The 18,246-nt window shown below is 40.1% G+C and overlaps 1 protein-coding gene across 1 annotated transcript in view; it reads right to left on the reverse strand.

The window, feature by feature from the left end:
• Positions 1–352: 352 nt before the first annotated feature.
• CC2H3orf70 (chromosome C2 C3orf70 homolog) overlaps positions 353–18,246 on the reverse strand; it is a 92,116-nt gene continuing 74,222 nt past the window's right edge. The window contains exon 2 of the mRNA XM_086674900.1: positions 353–5,468. Within this exon, the coding sequence (XP_086531026.1) occupies positions 4,912–5,468 (557 nt within the window). The 3' untranslated portion in view covers positions 353–4,911. The remainder of the gene's footprint in view (positions 5,469–18,246) is intronic.

Genomic DNA, 18,246 nt, shown 5'->3' on the forward strand with positions numbered 1-18,246 from the left:
CTGAGCTTCTGGATTTGCCACTCTGAGGTCTGGACCCTGAGCCTGGGTGACAAAGTGCACCGCCTGGGACCTGTGGGTAGAAGTGTCTCACACGGCACATATAAACCACATGCAAGCCTGTAGCTGTGTGTGAAATAAAGACCATGGGGGAATGTAAGTTTTATTTGCATAAACCTCATGTGGCTGATAAAAAAGTTCCTATTACAAAGTGTTCTGGGAGTCGTTGTCAGCAGTTGACCATGAGTGCCTATTATGGATAATAACACTTACCTGCACTTCACAGTTTTTATAAAGTCTAAGTGTGATAATGATGTAAACTGCTTATTTCTTAGCACAAACTAAGCACTCAGTATACAAGTTTCATGTTTTATAAATGCGGGTTGTTTTCTTTAGTTCACAATGTTATTTGAATCAGACAGAACCCCTCCAAAGGAGAAAGTGAGGGGGAGAGAATATTCCAGACTCCAAAATATCAGATTTGTGCTGGTACAAAAGAAAAAAATTACATTTATTTTACAAGTTAAGTATTTTCCTAAAGTATTATACATAGAGGAAACTTGAGCTTCTTTAGGAAAACAGAATATACTATTAGGAAATTACAGAGGGGTCAACATTGTGCTTAAAACTTTGAAATAGGTGAAAAAATTAGCACAGTAAGTGAATATTGCAAGGTATGAACAACCTTAAAAAGTGTATGTGGACACAACGATACAGAAGCTCAATATTAAAGCCTCTAGTGATGATCTGCTTTCAGAATTGTTCATACTATGAAGACAGCACTGCTTCAATCTTAACAGAAGAAGGAACTCAAAGCACTATCAGAAGCATGGCCCTTTCACGGTAGTCAACTCTCCAGTCTCTAGAGTAACGAAAGGGAGCAGTGATGTAACATTTTTAAAAGGTAATCCCAAAATTAATTTTGAGACGTGCCCTCGTAATTATGTTTGGATGTGAGAAATACCGACATCCCTGGAGTTCACGGCACTGAGACAGTGAGGACTCCAACCTCCTTCCCCTCTCCTCCCCTGTGGGAACAGACACAATCCCAGACTATTCAGACAAACCTAAAATGCAACTGTCCTCCTCAATTCTGGCCCTCACCTCCTGTGGAGAGGGGATAGGAAAGAAAACTGTTAAAATGTTGTTTCCCTCATGTGAAAGGCCAAAACATGTCAATACAATTTTGCAAACAAGATGGAATAATCAAGAGCTGACATATAAATATTAGTTTAACTTGTGCTTTCCCCCCGACCCCCTGCCTAATAGGATTTATACCGCCAAACCTATCTGGGTATTTTGGCAGTTTTCTTTTTTTTTTTTTTTTTTTTTTTGGCAGTTTTCTAAAATAGGTTGTGTCCTATACCCAAATAGAGAAATTTGTATAAAATGAGTTTGTTCTGATTAGTCTCAAAAGAACTGCTTCAAATAGGCCAGGAAGTAGAGGTTAAAAAATAAAAGCACCAGCCCCACAACAGTATCGAATCTGAGATCAAATCCAAAAGGTACTTGAGGACAACGACTTCACCGTTTTGTTTTAGTCTGGGTGGTTTATTTGGTTTTATTTTGTATTGTATTACCTTGAAGTACAAGTCTTCCTTTCCCAGGAAAGCAACCGTTTTTCTTCATGGTTTTCCTCAGATTCTTACTTCAAATCTTAAAAATTACAAGGTAAAAAATACCTAGGTTTGATTGTAAAAGCCTCATTTTTAATGTACCAAATCGTTATAACCACAAAAGCATTTTAATTGCTTTGTCATTTCTCAGAAGAGTTAGAATATCTGAAACTGGAAAATTCCAAAGTAAGTCTTGGTTAGGTAATAAAGCTGAATTCCATACAGCACTTCTTTTGCATCTTCCACCCTAACAGCTCTTACATCAACTTTCAGGAAGTGGGAATGGTGCCAGGCTTCCTTAAAAGCCCCCAAAGCACTTTCTCCATCCACACAGCCCAACCCTTCACTCCAAGTGAACTACCAGGTTCAAATTATTAAGTTTTAGTACCTGTCAACGTACAAGTATTAACCCAAAGACTATTTAACATGACTGTGTTCGATGTCTATAATACACATTGCAGTCTAAACATTTTCTAAAGTGCCTATAAATATGCTTATACAAATGAGCAATATAATATCAGGTTTACAGAGAAATTCTTTTATCTAATATATAACAGATAGGCCTAGAATTTAAGTTGTAAATACCCATTTTCATATCCTTATCAGTTGTTTTTGGAATGCAAGCATTAAGAAACAATTCTGGTTCAATCATGTATGATTTTCAGAGAATTATTAACAGTGCTATGACAAAGAAACCCTTGCTTGTGCTTGTTTAGAAAAGGCTATTTTGAGATCCAGGAGCATCTGATATTTAGAATCCAATGGAACATCCTCAATTCTATAAAAGAGTAGTAAGTGAAGCTTAGTGAATTTTTAATTATAAAGAGATTGTGCAAATATTTAAAGTGATTATCAACCATTATTAAATCCAAAAATTTCATTAAAATCATGGGTAATCTGAATGGCAGTTCAGGAGTTTAAAAAACAGGAACCTAGGCAAAAGTCATAGATATTACAGATGAAGGCCCCAATCCTGACACAGCCAGCTTCAGAAACATGGCCCTGTGACCACGTATTTCCACAGCTTTGGAGACCTGGTGGTTGACTCTGATCAGTTTAATGAACAGGAATGTGAGCCCAGAGTAGAGAACTGATAAAACTGTGCGGAGAAAGGAGACCCTCCATATGCCCACCCAGGGGCTTCACTGAGCTCAACCACAGGGTAGGTGCAGACAGGACCCTGGGGTCGCTGCTTCGATCCTGAGTACACAGTGGCTGGCTACACTGCTCGGCTCACGGGATTTGGGCTTCCGTGCCTGCCTTCAGCTGGCTAGTAAATCATGGGAGGCACTGAGAACCTCAGACAGGCTCATCAGATGTCTGTCCCTAAGCCATCAGGCTGGGGAAGGCCCTCTCTGCACCCCCTCCTCCACCTGCCCTTTCCTGGAGCCTGCTGTTCCTGGAGCTCCTCTCACCACCTTACTGGTCTGACTTGTTGAGTCTTTACATTTCAGTCAGTGGGAACTTTATGCTGCATTCTCATCTGGCACAGGAAGCTTTAACTGCCACTGCTTTCAAAGGAATATGTGTACTCTGTTTTCTAAACCCTAGCGCTGTTTTGGGCACCTAGACCTAACAAAGTGTTCTAGCCAATCACTTGAACTACATGTACAACCAAGACAGCAGACTCTGCCTAGAGTGATTTGTGAAGGATGTCAAATGGAGGCTTCAGGGTGGAACACAACAGGCCTCGTCTTATTTCTTAAAATACAAACTAAAGTGACACAGAAGAGATGTGCCAAAATGCAGACAGAGCACGAGATAGTGCCACGAGAGCACGCTCACAGAAAGTGAGGGCATAAGAAGTATTTCTCAACCTCCAAACTTTGGCAGGTATATCAGGCTGTATTTTAAACTTCCTGAACTCTTAACTACGCCTCACAGAGAGGAGACGTGGAGAAATGGCAGATAAGCAACTCACACAATAACACCTTGTATAAATGGAAATTAGGAGAATTCGGAAGAGAGCTAAGTAAGAAAGAATTATTCACTATTTTGTGTGTGTGAGAAAAGAGAACATGTACAACAGACAATGAATATTACTGTAGTAAAGTGAATGAATATTACACAAAATATCTTCTGACTTAGCAGCAAACTATTTCAACTGCTTTTGCATTTGCATAAAAAAATCCATGCATCATACTGAATTCTAATCCATTTCTCACCTAAGCCATTCTAATGCTTCATACAACCAAATGAAGCAGAATTAATCAAACCTATTAGATTCATTCCTAATCCCTAAAGGACTGCTGTGTTTAGCATTTCCATGCTAACTAAAACTATTGATTTTTTTAAGACGTCAGATGTGGCTGCCTCCTAAATATAATACCTATATAACTTCCTAAAAGTTTTCCCCAGATTTGAAGAACAATTAAGAAAAATGGGGAAATGTTGAGGAATCCACCCAAGAGGCCAGCTCAAACGTGGCAACACGTTCTCCAGCTGCATGCCTAGTACTCTCCTTCCCCTGGGTTTCCAGAGCATTCTGGGTACCATTACCCGCATGTGTTAGCACAGCCCTCTGCTGGACTGCGGGCCCCTTCCTGTAGGAGTCAGGTGTTAGTCTGCATCCCACTGTGCACCCTGCAGAGCATAGGCATGCAGCTAAAGGTGGATTGAACATGAAACTGAAGGCGTCATCTCTTAAATGAAGGTCTGGCTCTGCCCCAGATCACGCAGGGTATGCAGACACTGGCCATAACTAGGGGTCGAGCGAACCTCCAGTAACCTCCCAGAAATAAACTGAGGCAACAGGGGCCCAGACCGATGCAGGTGGTGAGAAGAGAAAAGAGACAGAATGGCATCTACAGTGCAAACTCTGTTCCCCGCTCCTGAGCTGATTCCCATAGGAGACTAGCAGGGTAGGGGTGCCCGTGGGCACACCAAAAGGAATGCCAAGAGGGGTGTGTGTGTGTGTGTGTGTGTGTGTGTGTGTGTGTCAAGAACTGGCTATGTAGAAAATACTGTCTCCTTCGCTGTGGGTAGCTCCTCAACCTGATCCATGATAATCATCACTTCACTGCTTTCAGAGTTCCCAGTGAAATTAAGGCTGGGTCACAATTCATGACACCAGATGCTACATAGAAAATAAGTCAAGATACAAAAGAAAACCATTTATAAGAAAAAGAAGGTCTTAGTTCTAAGACTAATTTAAGAGTGAAGCTAATCAGCAGACCACTGAACCACTATGGTTGTCAGAGAGGGGTAGAAAATACCAACTGCAGTGGAAAAAGGATCCATCAAACCAAAGTACAAAAGCTCAGCATGGATCAGAGGCCATGGCTTCCTGCTTGGACTTTCACACGGTGGTTTCTATTGTTTCAATCACTTCCAGATCTGACTGTGAAGGGGAGAGAAGGGTGCACTCATCCGGTTCCCAGCTGCTCTCCGGACTGTAATCTTCCTCTGAACTCAGTTCTGCTCCTTCTTCTGTGTCCTCATCACATGATTCCACATAGTGAGCCCCAATGGCATTGATCCCGGAGTCCTCAGAACTTGAGGGAGAAGAGCAGTGATCTATTTTTGGTGTACTGCTCTCTCTTGAAATTAAGGCATCATGTGCAGAGACCTCCTCAGGGCTCATTTTGTGGGAATGTGGCGCCGGCTGCTTCTGCACGTAACACATCTTCCCATTAATACATTTAACCTGATAGTTGTCGATAAAGAGGTCTGAGATCATACAGTACCTTGGTGAATCAGGGGGGAGGGGTGGTTGGAAGACAGATGCAAATTTCAAAAAGTGTTCAGTGAGTGAGACTGAGATCTGAATGGTGTTCGTGGGTTCCCGAGGCTTTGCAGGAATCTCAGTGCTTGGAAGCTGCTCCACAGGGGTCATAGGCTGATACACATACTTGCCTGTGAGGAACACAAAAAAAAGTGGTTGAAATCTAAGAGTATTACACAAAGTACATTAACACAGCTATAATGGTTTCCTTCTGAGGATTCAGAATGTTTTTAAAAATATGTCACCATCAAAAGAAACCAGTAATAGAATCATTCTACATTGTTATAATCAATGAAAAATACAGCATGATACATAATAACATCATGGTATTTCCATCTAAGAAAACTCACACACTACAAATTTTAATTTATATTGATGTCTTTCTAGTACTTCTGAAGTGGGTATATACTAAAATTCTTATTTTAACAACAGTCTTAAATGATTTATCCCTTACACTAGAATAAAGAAAGCCCACAATATATGTATTGTAAGTATGTAAGTATGGTAAAAACACATTGTAAAATAGCATACTATAAAATTATAATTCCATTTTATTTTTAATAGTTATATGCTAATATATATGCTAATACATACATTTAAAAACTGGAGAAATATATACCAATTTATTATCAGGATTACAGAAGACTTTCACATTTTAGGTTTCTGTTATAATCGGAATACATATACACATGCGTATTTAACAGGTAATGGCCTACAGGACTGTCCCAGCCACTGGCAAGGGCTGGGGTAAGGTATAAGGTGGGAAATGATCTCCTTCAAGGCCCAAGTGCATCAATGGCCTAATTAGGAGATGTTCTCCCTGACACCAGCTCCCCTGGTACTAAGCAGCCCAGGCCAAGCAGAAACAAAGGCACAGGTGGTGTAGGGGGTAACCTACCAAGTGTTTCTAGGAAACCAAGAAGCTTATCTCCACACCTTCCCCTCTGCTCTGAGCAGGGCTTCACACAGCACACCTAGAAGTGCAACCTAAACAGATCTTGTCCTAATGTGTGTCTTTCTTTGTTCTTTCACTTCACTCAACATTTGCAAAGCCAGGATCCTGTGTACCAAGTGCTAAGGAAACAGAGATAGAGATGGAAATCATCCAGTCTGTAAATCTAAAATGATTTCAATATAGAAATCTGGAAGTAAAAAAAAAAAATCCTGAAAAACTCAAACAGTGGCCACAACTGTAGGCACCATCTTGGGTTTCTCCTAATGTAGTTGAGTATCAACCAGTCCATACTGTATCTTCAGCACATAATTATGACAGGGCTTTTTAACCTAATGGCACTATTGCCATTTTGGACCAGATGATCCTTTGTTATAGGGGGCTGTCCTATGCACCGTACGATGTTTAGCAGCATCCGTGGCCTCTACCCACTAGAAGCCAGGAGCACCTCCTCCACAGGTATGACAAAACTGTTCCCAGACATTATCATAGACCCCTAAGGGTCAGAATCGCCCCGGATGAGAACTACTGATTTATGATCCTGTCATGAGCATCTCTTTGCAAGCAATTCACTCATTGTGCATGCACCTGGCTCCTGTTTATTTCTCGGTCAGACTGGAAATTCTAGGACAGAAATCACATTTGTATGGAAAATTACCTTAGATTTTTTAACAATTTATTTAGGCCATGGAAGAAAAGCAATTTAAGATCAGAAAAGCAAACTAGGCCATAAATAGTACAACATCAGCAATCTATTAAGATCAATCAGCTTGCCTATATTTTTTTATTTCTGGTTCCTGACTCTTGTACAAAAGTGTAGGCTTAGATGCTATAATTTTATTGTAACTAAATTACTCAAAAATATATTCAGTTTCATTCTGGAGTAACACATGGAAAAGGTACATTTAAAACTGTTAGTCCTTTGGGTTCCTAGGTCTGCTTCAAAGCATGGACATGTATCATGTAAACCCTAAATGGTCTGATAAAAACAGAGGTGAGAAGAATCCGTCACACCTGCCTGGGGGAGTAGGTTTCAAATATGCCAGTATCTTTATTTCTCTGTTATCTGTAAGGAAGTACAGTATTATTTCTTTCAAGAAAAGTTCAAATCACTAGAGTTTGGTATAGTAGGACCTCTGCATCCAAGCACCACTGGCATTATCAGCTGAAGGGGCAAAGAAGGCAGAACTTCGAACCTCCCCTCCAATCTTCCAGTCCCTTATATTCACAGTGGTGAATAAATCATCTGGAATGGACATTGGTCTTTTCTATTCTTAGCTAGTGGACTGGTGGTTACTGAGTTCAGGAGGCTATGGATGACAGGCACTCAAGAAATGCCTTTTGCAAAATGCTGATTAAGTTTCTGGCCCAAGTGACCTCTGGTTTAGTTATCCACTTGTCACAACTGTAGAAGTTCCTGAAAATTCTTTCTCAGACTCACAGGGATCAGGGCTTTATTTAGTTCAAAGAAGGAGGAACTCCATGAAGACTGACTGTGGAACTTTTGTAACCACCCTGTCCTACTCTCACTTGCCCTCGACCCACCCTCCTTTCTCTTCTCCTCCTTTCTGCTTCTTCATAATGTCTTTGTTCTTTCTCTTCATCTCAGTTCTTCCACCTCTTCCTTTCTCTAACCCTGTCTTCTCGAAAACTCTGTTTTTTCTTCCTTGAAGTGTAGTAAAAGAAAGGGAAATGCAGCTGGGAGACAAAGTATGCAGAATACTGTATTCTACACTTCATTTGCTTCTATAAGTTGTACTTGTTAAATATGCTTACTCTGAGTTAGGTGACAGCCCATTTATCTGATGATATGGGGACACAGATGCAAAGAGGAAGGCAGAGAAGAAAAATAGCAGAGGCAGCCAGATGAGAAACTAAGTTTAGTAAACATCTTTCAAACATCAATTATATAAAACTATATTGTTTAATTTTCTTATAAATACATAATTAACAGGAGAAATCAAGGATTTAGTTTTGTAAAGAGTCCAGAGGGGTTTGTACTTTGCACCATTCCCCGGTAACTTCTGCCCTGTGGCTTACTATACTGTGAATCTATGTTTGTAATGATAGCCCCAAAGCATCAAAAGATCCTGAATTATCAGAGAAACTCAATTATGTCTGCTATACTGTACTTACTAAGGGAATAAAATGAACTAACACACTACAATACCATGGACAAAGGTGGGGGGGTCCTGGCCAAAATTCCACAACCACTATACTTTATTCTCTGAACAGTCCTTTTAATTAAGAGTTTAGTATGTTATTTAAAGAAATAAGTAGTGGCACCTTGATGGCTCAGTTGGTTAAATGTCCAACTTTAGCTCAGGTCATGATCTCATGGCTCGTAAGTTCGGTCCCCACATCAGGCTCTGTGCTGACAGCTCAGAGCCTGGAACCTGCTTCAGAGTCTGTGTCTCCCTCTCTCTCTCTGCCCCTCCCCTGCTCACACTCTATCTCTCCCTCTCTCTCAAAAATAAATAAACTTTTAAAAACAAAAAAAGAAAGAAGTAGATGAGAACTTTTAAAACTTAAATCTCTAAAAGGAAAAGATACTCAGAGATAGACAGGGCTTGAAGTAGAAAGTAGAGGGAGAATAAAAGAAAAATCTAGATATAATATAATCCAGCAATCCTACTTCTGTGCATATACTCAAATGAAAGCAAGGTCTCAAAGAGACAGCAGTTGCATAACCATGTTCATAGCAGCATTATTCACAGTAGCCAAAAGGAGAAAGCAACCCAACTGTCTATTGACAGATCAATGAACGGAAAAACAAGATGTGGGATATACATACAACGGAAAACTATCCAGCCTTAGAGAGTAAGGAAATCCAGGGTACAACATGGATGAACCTTGAAGCTATTACGCTAAGTGAAATAAGCCAGTCACAAAAAGACAAATACTGTATGGTATCACTTATATAAGCCACCTAATTTAATCAAATTCATATAGGCAGAAAATAGAGTAGTGATTGTCACGGGCCAGTAGATAAAAGAAACAGGAAGCTGTTTAATGGGTATAGAGTTTCAGTTTTGCAGGATGAAAAGAGTTCTGGAGATGGATAGTGGTGATGGTTGTACAATATGAATGTAGGTGATACCACGGACCTGAACACTTTAAAACAGTTATGATGGTATATTTTATGTATATTTTAACATAATTTTTAATACTAAAAAAATTAGTATAATTCATTATATGGAGGGGAAACTCCATATGATCCAGAATATGTAAAGAATTCTTACAACTCAGTAACAAAAAACAAGCAGCCCAATTTTATTTTTTTTTTAATTTTTTTTTTCAACATTTATTTTTGGGACAGAGAGAGACAGAGCATGAACAGGGGAGGGGCAGAGAGAGAGGGAGACACAGAATCGGAAACAGGCTCCAGGCTCCGAGCCATCAGCCCAGAGCCCGACGCGGGGCTCGAACACGGACCGCGAGATCGTGACCTGGCTGAAGTCGGACGCTTAACCGACTGCGCCACCCAGGCGCCCCGTAAGCAGCCCAATTTTAAAAAGCAGTGAAGCTATGCAAGAGCAATACCAGGAATCCTTGTCGTGATGGAAATGCTCTGTAATTTGACTACATCACTATCGGTATCTTGGTTATGACAATGAACTACTGTTTTGCAACTACAGTTGTCACTAGGGGAAAGTAGGTAAAGGATACATGAATCTCTGTATTATTTGTAAAACTACATCTGAATCTTAATTTTTTCAAACTAAAAAATATAATTCAAAACAACAGGGAAAAATCACTACAGAAGTGATGTTGTACCCTTTCTGGTGCATTATTTATCAGGAGGTAACATGCTGTGGCTCCATCTCATATTAACTTTGAACACTTGTTTAATGTGGTATCTGTCCAGGTTTCTCCACTGAAGAGTTAGTATTTTTCCCAACAGTTATTTCCTATTTCCATCATTACTCCTATATTAATAGAATTCCATGTAAGCAATTCCCCTTTGTTTATTTTTTCAATTATTTAAATTAAATATGATTCACAGCTATTTATTTTGTTCTATGGATTGTAATCCATTACTATCATTATTTACTTTGCTCCTCAAATTGTCCCATATTTAACTGCTGGCAGCTCCTTCGAGTTAGCACCTGAGTCCTTTCAACGTGCCCCCATCATCCTTTTTTGAAGATGTCCATGCTTTCTGGCACCATAGATGTTACTGGCTTATCTGGTACTCCCCTGCCCCAGTCCAGGAATCAGTCATTTCTCCAAGGAGCCCTAGTCCTTCACTTACGAACTTAAACACATTCTTAAGTTTGTTCTCAAAATATTCCCAGGAAGCAGAGTCTTTGCTTGCTAATGACTCATTCCATCACTCACTAAACTCATCCAGAGGAAAATGAATACTAAATCTCATTACAGTACTTAATTCCCATTAAAAATAATATAAAAAATTAATGTCACAAACCCATTAATTTATCTGGAATATTTTTCAAGGGAGCTGAAATCACTTTCTTAATAATGAAATAGACTATACAACAGCAAGATTAAAAAAAAAAACAGTTGTGATCTGTAAGTGAAAAATAAATTTCATACATCTTGTTTCTTTTTGGGAACCTGGCCCAACACCTTCAGCTATTTCTCAACCAAGGACTGATCAAAACCACTACGTAAGTAACTTCTAGTATTCTTTAGGAGTCTGAGTTCATAACTTTCCTTATCATTCTTCCCCTTTGGTGTTTAGCAATAATATATAATACATACTTAAAAAATTTTTTTCTAATGTTTACTCATTTTTGAGACAGAGAGAGACAGAGCATGAATGGGGGAAGGTCAGAGAGAGAGGGAGACACAGAATCTGAAACAGGCCCCAGGCTCTAAGCTGTCAGCACAGAGCCCGACGCGGGGCTTGAACTCACGGACAGCGAGATCATGACCTGAGCCAAAGTCGGACGCCCAACCGAGCCACCCAGGTGCCCCAATACATACTTTTTAAACAATGCCTCGATGAGACACTAAAAAAGATTTATGTTCTCATCCTAGTTCTTTGGTTTAAAAAAAAAAATGGAAGAAGAAACGGAAGACTTAATTACTTTTTCAACATCACGTAACACAACAGAAGTCAGTTCTAAGACCCAAGCCTTGTGACATCTGTGTTCTTTATGAGGGTACTCATTACTTCATTAATAAGGTTTAGATAATGCTCTTATTAGCTTATACTGTTGTTCTCTACCATTAACTACAGCTAATATTCCAATTTGTAACAGCAGATTGGGGCGCCTGGGTGGTTCAGTCGGTTAAGGGTCCGACTTTGGCTCAGGTCATGATCTCAAGTCTGTGAGTTGGAGCCCCGCATCAGGCTCTGTGCTGACAGCTCAGAGCCTGGAGCCTGCTTCGGATTCTGTGTTTCCCTCTCTCTCTGCCACTCCCTTGCTCATGCTCTGTCTCTATCTCAAAAATAAACATTAAAAAAAATTAAAAAAATAAACAGCAGATCTATTTCCTTGAAGGAGTTTCTTTCTTTGGTTCTAGAGCGCAAAGGGAAGAGAAAAATAAAACCCCAGTAAATGTAAAAAATAATTTATATGCCCTGTTAAGCTACTGTATGCACTTTGTTAAACTATTTTTTAAAGAACAGTTGTGCATTTTGATTCTTAAAAAAGATCCTTTGGGAGGGAAATGAGCTTTTTGCTTTTACAGATAGTTTTATGACTATTAAATGTGTGTCCCCTTGACACATGAAGTACACTGCTCTCAGGGAATGCAAAGTAATTTTAAAATTAGCCTAAGCAAAACATAATTAGAAAGGTAAATCTACTGAAAAAAAAATTGAGTGGCCTAAGGGAAATTGCATCCACAGTTCAGTTCTTTGATTTTATATAGTGAATCACAATTATGTTTATTTTATTCCCAAGGGCATTCATTACACTGAAAGTAATGTTAGATATCCTTATTCAGCTATTTCTACAATATACATTTACTAAGTTGAGCAGCATATCACAAACTAAAAACAAAGGAACAGATTTATTATAACCAACATTTTTTGTGGCCTTACCTTGTACCCTGCTCCACTGGCAGTCAATGTATCATATTTTTGTTTTACTTTATTTTTCTTAAGTAGGCATCACGCCCAGCACAGAGCCTACTGCAGGGCTTACACTCATGACCCTGAGATCAAGACCTGAGCTAAGATCGAGAATCAGATGCTTAAGGTGCTGGGTGGCTCAATCTGTTAAGTGTCCGACTCTTGATTTCAGCTCAGGTCATGATCTCACAGTTTGTGAATTTGAGCCCTGTGTCGGACTCTGCACTGACAGTGCAGAGCCTGCTTGGGATTCTCGCTCTTCCTCTCTGACCCTCCCCCACCAAATAAATAAACTTAAAAAAAAAAAAAAAGGAGTCAAGGGGCACCTGGGTGGCTCCGTCAGTTAAGTGTCTGACTTCAGCTCAGTTCATGATCTTGTGGTTCATGAGTTCAAGCCCCACGTCAGGCTCTGCACTAATAGCTCAGAGCCTGCAGCCTGCTTCCAGTTCTGTGTCTCCCTCTCTCTCTGACCCTGTCCCCTCACGCACTGTCTCTCTCTCAAAAATAAAGAAACATCAAAAAAATTAAAAAAAAAAAGAGTCAGACGTTTAACCAAGTGAGCCACCAGATGCCCCTCCATGTATTTGTACTTCAATCGAGGAGAACAATGAAGTTCATATACTGCCCAATATGTTAAAGTCCCCAATGAGAACTTTATGCAAGATCGTAGTTTCTTCATTTTTCAAACTACATAACCTTTAGTGCAATGGAACTTATTAATGTGAAACAAAACCCTAGTGAGACAGAATACCAGAGGCATGAATTATTTATTCATTTAACAAACATTTATTGAATATCTACCAAGTTTATACCACTAAATCAGGTGCTACAGGGAAATAAAAAGAAATACAACATGTAGTGATGCTTCAAGAAGTTTCCAAACTAGGGTAGAAGATAAAAAGTAAAATGAAATCAATAACTGAGTAAAACTGTAAGAATATACAAGGGCATTCACCGAGCACCAGAATAGGATTGCAGGCTTCACTGAAGGAATTTACACGGCTAGTAAAAGATACGGACCTGTGGAGTAGCACATAGAACTGCTCCAGACCAGTTGCAGAGCTGGAAGGATCAGCTGGCACTGGAGGTTCACAGAGTCTACCTTTTAAAAGCTTTAACTCAGTGTCTGGCACACTGTAAACATTCTATTACTGGTGTTACTTACAGAAGGCAGGGGCTGCCTACCAGTCTCTAAGCCACTCTACTGGCTTTTCAGATTGCTATGTGGCCAAGCCCTGCAAAGCCCATGACCACCCCTAGTCCTCAGTTTCTACAACTCTCTGAATGCACCCAGTTTCCTGATTCAGTTTAGCCTGTAAACTTCTCTCTGACCACAGCTGTCTGCCACCCTACCTTCATCACCTACCCTACAAACCCTACAATCCACTTTTACATATGCTTTCACTTCTCCCTCAAACTAGTATTTATTAAGCCTCACTTGTGTGCCAGGCCTTAAATTAGGGGTCAGGGGGTTAAAATAGCAAGAAGAGGGACCACATCCCTGCCCTTATGGAAGGAATATGTATATTTGAACATACAATTACAAACCATAGAAAGTGACAGACAAAAGCGATAGAAAAAGCAAAATTAGTGATTAGCAATTACATGTGGGATGCATGATTTGGACCAGGGGAGGGAGGAGGGGAGGGTGGTGTCACGCAAGCCATCCTTGAGATGACCATACATAGTAATGCCCCCTCAGGACTGAGTGGGGGTTACCAGGCAAAGAAGGAGAAGAGCCAGAGTGGCTGAAGCATGATGAATAAGAGAGGGCCAGACCATGTAAGGCCCTAGAGACCATGTTAAAGATTGCGGATTTTATCCTGCACGCTAGAAAGACACCGCACAGCTTTAAGGAGAGAGTAATGTGACCAGCTTTGCCTTTCTACTCACTTCCATTTCTATCTGCTCCTCTCACAGTTTGGCACAAAGCTAATCCAAAGCACTCAACAGACTTAACAATTAAGCTACCATCTTCTCTCCCAGTTTCACACTCAGATCTGGACTTCAGTCAAATAAGTGGGAGAAGAACTGGAGGAGGTAGAAGAAATACCACTTAGCAGCTGGTACTGGGCAGGAGCCCTTTACCAACAGACTTCTACAATCCACAGTGCTCTGAGCCACACTTCTGACACCTTGAGGTATGGGCAGGTGTTATACTGAGACCTTCCCTAAAAATATCATTTCTGAAAGTTCCATAAACCAACAACAGAAAGAAAAGCTGTTTGCCACATTTATCATTTTATAAAGCAGCCAGTCTGAACAGAGGTATAGTGAAGGCTCTATACTTTTTTAAACCATGTTTGGTTCTACCTGAAGCCAATTCTTCTGGTTTAAGGGACAGTTAAGGACGGATAAAAGTAACACACTCTTGTGTATTTTAACAAATACCAAAACAAAAAAAAAAAGAAAAAGAAATAAAAACTCTACAAATACCTGCCAGTAAACAACAAGGGGGAAAGAGAAGAAGTATAAAATTCATCCCTCTTACAATCTAGTTGGGTCATACAAAACATCCAAAACAGCACAAGAGGAAAGGTAAGTATTAAGCTGTGAAGGCATGTACTATACACAGTGTAGGACCGCAGAGAAAAGTGAGGGCTGGAAGGGCTTAGAAAATATGGAATGGGGGCACCTGGGTGGCTCAGCTGGTTAGGCATCCAACTCTGGATTTCAGCTCAGGCCATGATCTCACAGTTCGTGAGATGGAGCCTGGTACTGGGCTCTGTGCTGACAACACAGAGCCTGCTTGGGATCCTTTCTCTCCCTCTCTGCCCCTCCCCCACTTGTGTGCGCATGTGCGTGTGCACATGCGTTCTCTCTCTCTCTCAAAATAACATTTTAAAAAAAAGAGACAGAAAATATGGAATGTAAACTGAAGAGAAGCTGGGACTCGGACCAAAGAAAGTGGCATTCCAAAAATCCAGGGGTGGAAAAAGTATGGGATATTAGAGGGATGGTGGGGTGACCAGCCTGACTGGAACACAAGGCTCTCCTATGACCAAGACCAGTCTCACCACCGAGATAATCTGGAAAGAGAGCAACACCCTTCCCTTGCCTTAGAAGACTATATACAATAGGAGATACTCTGCTAAGTAACCTGGCACAATGAAATTCCCTGGACTTGTAGACACAGATGATTCCAGTTGGGAAAGAGCCTCTTCTAAGGCCAGAGTTCAGAAACATCCTAACAGATAAGTCTGGCTAAAACAATCCACAGTTAAACAAAACGGGCAGAGAAGGAGAACTCTCGGGCTTCCATTTCCTTTTAGGTGACCAAATAAGGCCACAAACAAGGGACCATTTCCTTTTAGGTGGCCAAACATTATTTCACATGTAGGAGCGTATAAGGTCTACCTCTTTTCACTTAATTTGTAAGTCCTACTTATTCACTAGAGCTGCTCTGTAGAGCTTTTGTAAACATAGTAAATTGTTTAGAAAAAGGGACAGCTGAGGGAGTCTTCTCCCAAGGATGGGTCAGCCACTGACAGTGAGATGATTAAAACAGTATGTTCAAAAAGAAAAAGATGGCAGCTGACAGGGCACACAGAGACTCAACCAGTATGTATTAAGGGTCTGTACATCACAGTGCACGAAAACACTAATGAGCCTGATGGAGGGAAAGAGGAATTAGTGAGAAAATGGCTAATTACGGATCATTACAAGGTAAGAAAAGCTTTATGAGTGCTACCCTTTTTTATCTAAAGATGGATGATCATAATAATAGTCATTACCTCTGATTTCTTTATAACAAGCCTTGACCTTATGGGCATTTTATGTGACCATCTCAGCCTCCTACCTTTTTTTGCAAAAACCACTAGTATATGGGCTGAGTTACCCAGTCCATAAACTGGGCAACAGATTTCTAAAACTGCATTTAGAAAAATTTGAGAACAAAGAAATTCCCTAAGGAAGGCAGCAAAACTGGAGAGCTAGAACATGATGACCCTGGTGGGGCTTCTACCATTCTACTAGCATACAGCTATATAGTTCTACAGATCCCAAATAAGTTATTGGCAGCCATTAATTCAACGGACAGATATTCTTGACAGACTAATGCTAAGGGAAATGGAATAAGACATCTGTCACATTTATCTATTGATCTGGGGATGAAAAGTTCAGAAATTCACAAGAAAAGGATGCTAACCAGTTAACCTGATCTAAGAAAAATAAGATCTTGAAACATCTGAAGTATCTGCTTAGCACAGGGGCTCAGCAGGGATTCAGCAGATTTTTACTGAATTTTTGAAAATGTATCTTTGTTGTAGGTTATTTTTGTAGGGAACATGTAGGTACATACTCAAAAACTTAATTTCCAAATTTATACAAACCAATATGGCATTCTAGAACTTTCTTATTAATCACAATGAAATACATTCTAAATTATCAATGAGATGTAATTTCAAATCAAATTATTAATAATTATATACAAGAATTTATATTTCTTGATATATAAAAGAAAGTATGTTTTTTCTTTAATCAGTTGTAATAATTACCTTTCATTTCTCTTGGACCTGTGGCTAGGCCAGCTAATTTTACTATTATTTTCTTTTTAATTTGAGAGAGAGAGAGCGAGCATGCACATGAACAGGGAAGAGGGGCAGAGGGAGATAGCAAATCCCAAGTAGGCTCCATGCTCCTGAAGAGTGCGACACGGGATCTGACCCTGGGATCATGACCTGAGCTGAAATTAACAGTCGGACACTCAACCAACTGAGCCAGCCAGGTGCCTCTAACCCAGCCAATTTTAAAATCAGTGCCAATCACGGAATCCAAAGAGTTAAGGAGTAAGAAGTAACAAATTTGGTATTCACAACTAAATAGATCTCTACTTAACTATCCACTTAACTACAGGCATATCGTGGAGATATTGTGAGTTCGGTTCCAGACTACTGCAATAACGTGAATACTGAAATAAAGTGAGATGGGGCACCTGGGTGATTCAGTTGATTAAGCATTTAAGTGTCCGACTCTTGATTTCAGCTCAGGTCATGATCTCACGGTGGTTCACGGGATTGACCCTGTGCTGGGCGCAGACAGCACAGATCCTGCTTGTGATTCTCTCTCTCTCTTATCCTCCCCTGCTTGTGCTATCTCTCTCAAAATAAACTTTAAAAAAAAGAAAGAAAGTGACTCAAAAGAATTTTTTGGTTCCCCAGCATATATAAAAATTATGTTTACACTATTCTGTGGTCTATCAAATGTGTAGTAGCATTAAGTCTATGCACATTATGCTAATGTACATACCTTAATTAAAAATACTTTATTGTTAAAAAATGCTAACCATCATCTGAACTTTCAGTGAGCTGTAATCACTAATCACAGATCAGCAGAACAAATACAATAATAAAAAAAAGTTTGAAATACTGCTAGAATTACCAAAATGTGACATAGACACACAAAATGAACAAATGCTGTTGGAAAAATGGCACTGATGGACTTGGTGGACACAGGGTTACCACAAACTTTCAATTTGTAAAACAGTACAATAAGGGAAGCAAAATAGGAAGAGATATGCCTGTCCTCCTGAATGGGGACAAGGGGGCTCAGATGATGGCACCAAAACCCAACTTGGAGCTGTGTTGTGGACTACTTCTTCATGACAATAGTTGGGTTGTAAATATATGGAGGGAGTCACTCCCCACTTCACACTAATAGTAAAGAGGGGAAAAAGGGGTCCAGATTACAATGAGATTATAAATACGCTACCATGTCGGGGCACCTGCGTGGCTCAGTTGGTTGAGCGTGTGACTTCAGCTCAGGTCATGATCTCGTGGTTCATGAGTTCAAGCTCCATTTCCAGCTCTGTGCTGATGGCTCAGAGCCTGGAGCCTGCCTCAGATTCTGTGTCTCCCTCTCTCTCTGCCCCTCTCCTGCTCATACTCTGTCTCCCTCTCTCTCAAAAATATTT

Source organism: Puma concolor, chromosome C2 (assembly GCF_028749965.1).
Source record: "Puma concolor isolate L17-30 chromosome C2, mPumCon1.1.hap2, whole genome shotgun sequence".
Taxonomy (NCBI): domain Eukaryota; kingdom Metazoa; phylum Chordata; class Mammalia; order Carnivora; family Felidae; genus Puma; species Puma concolor.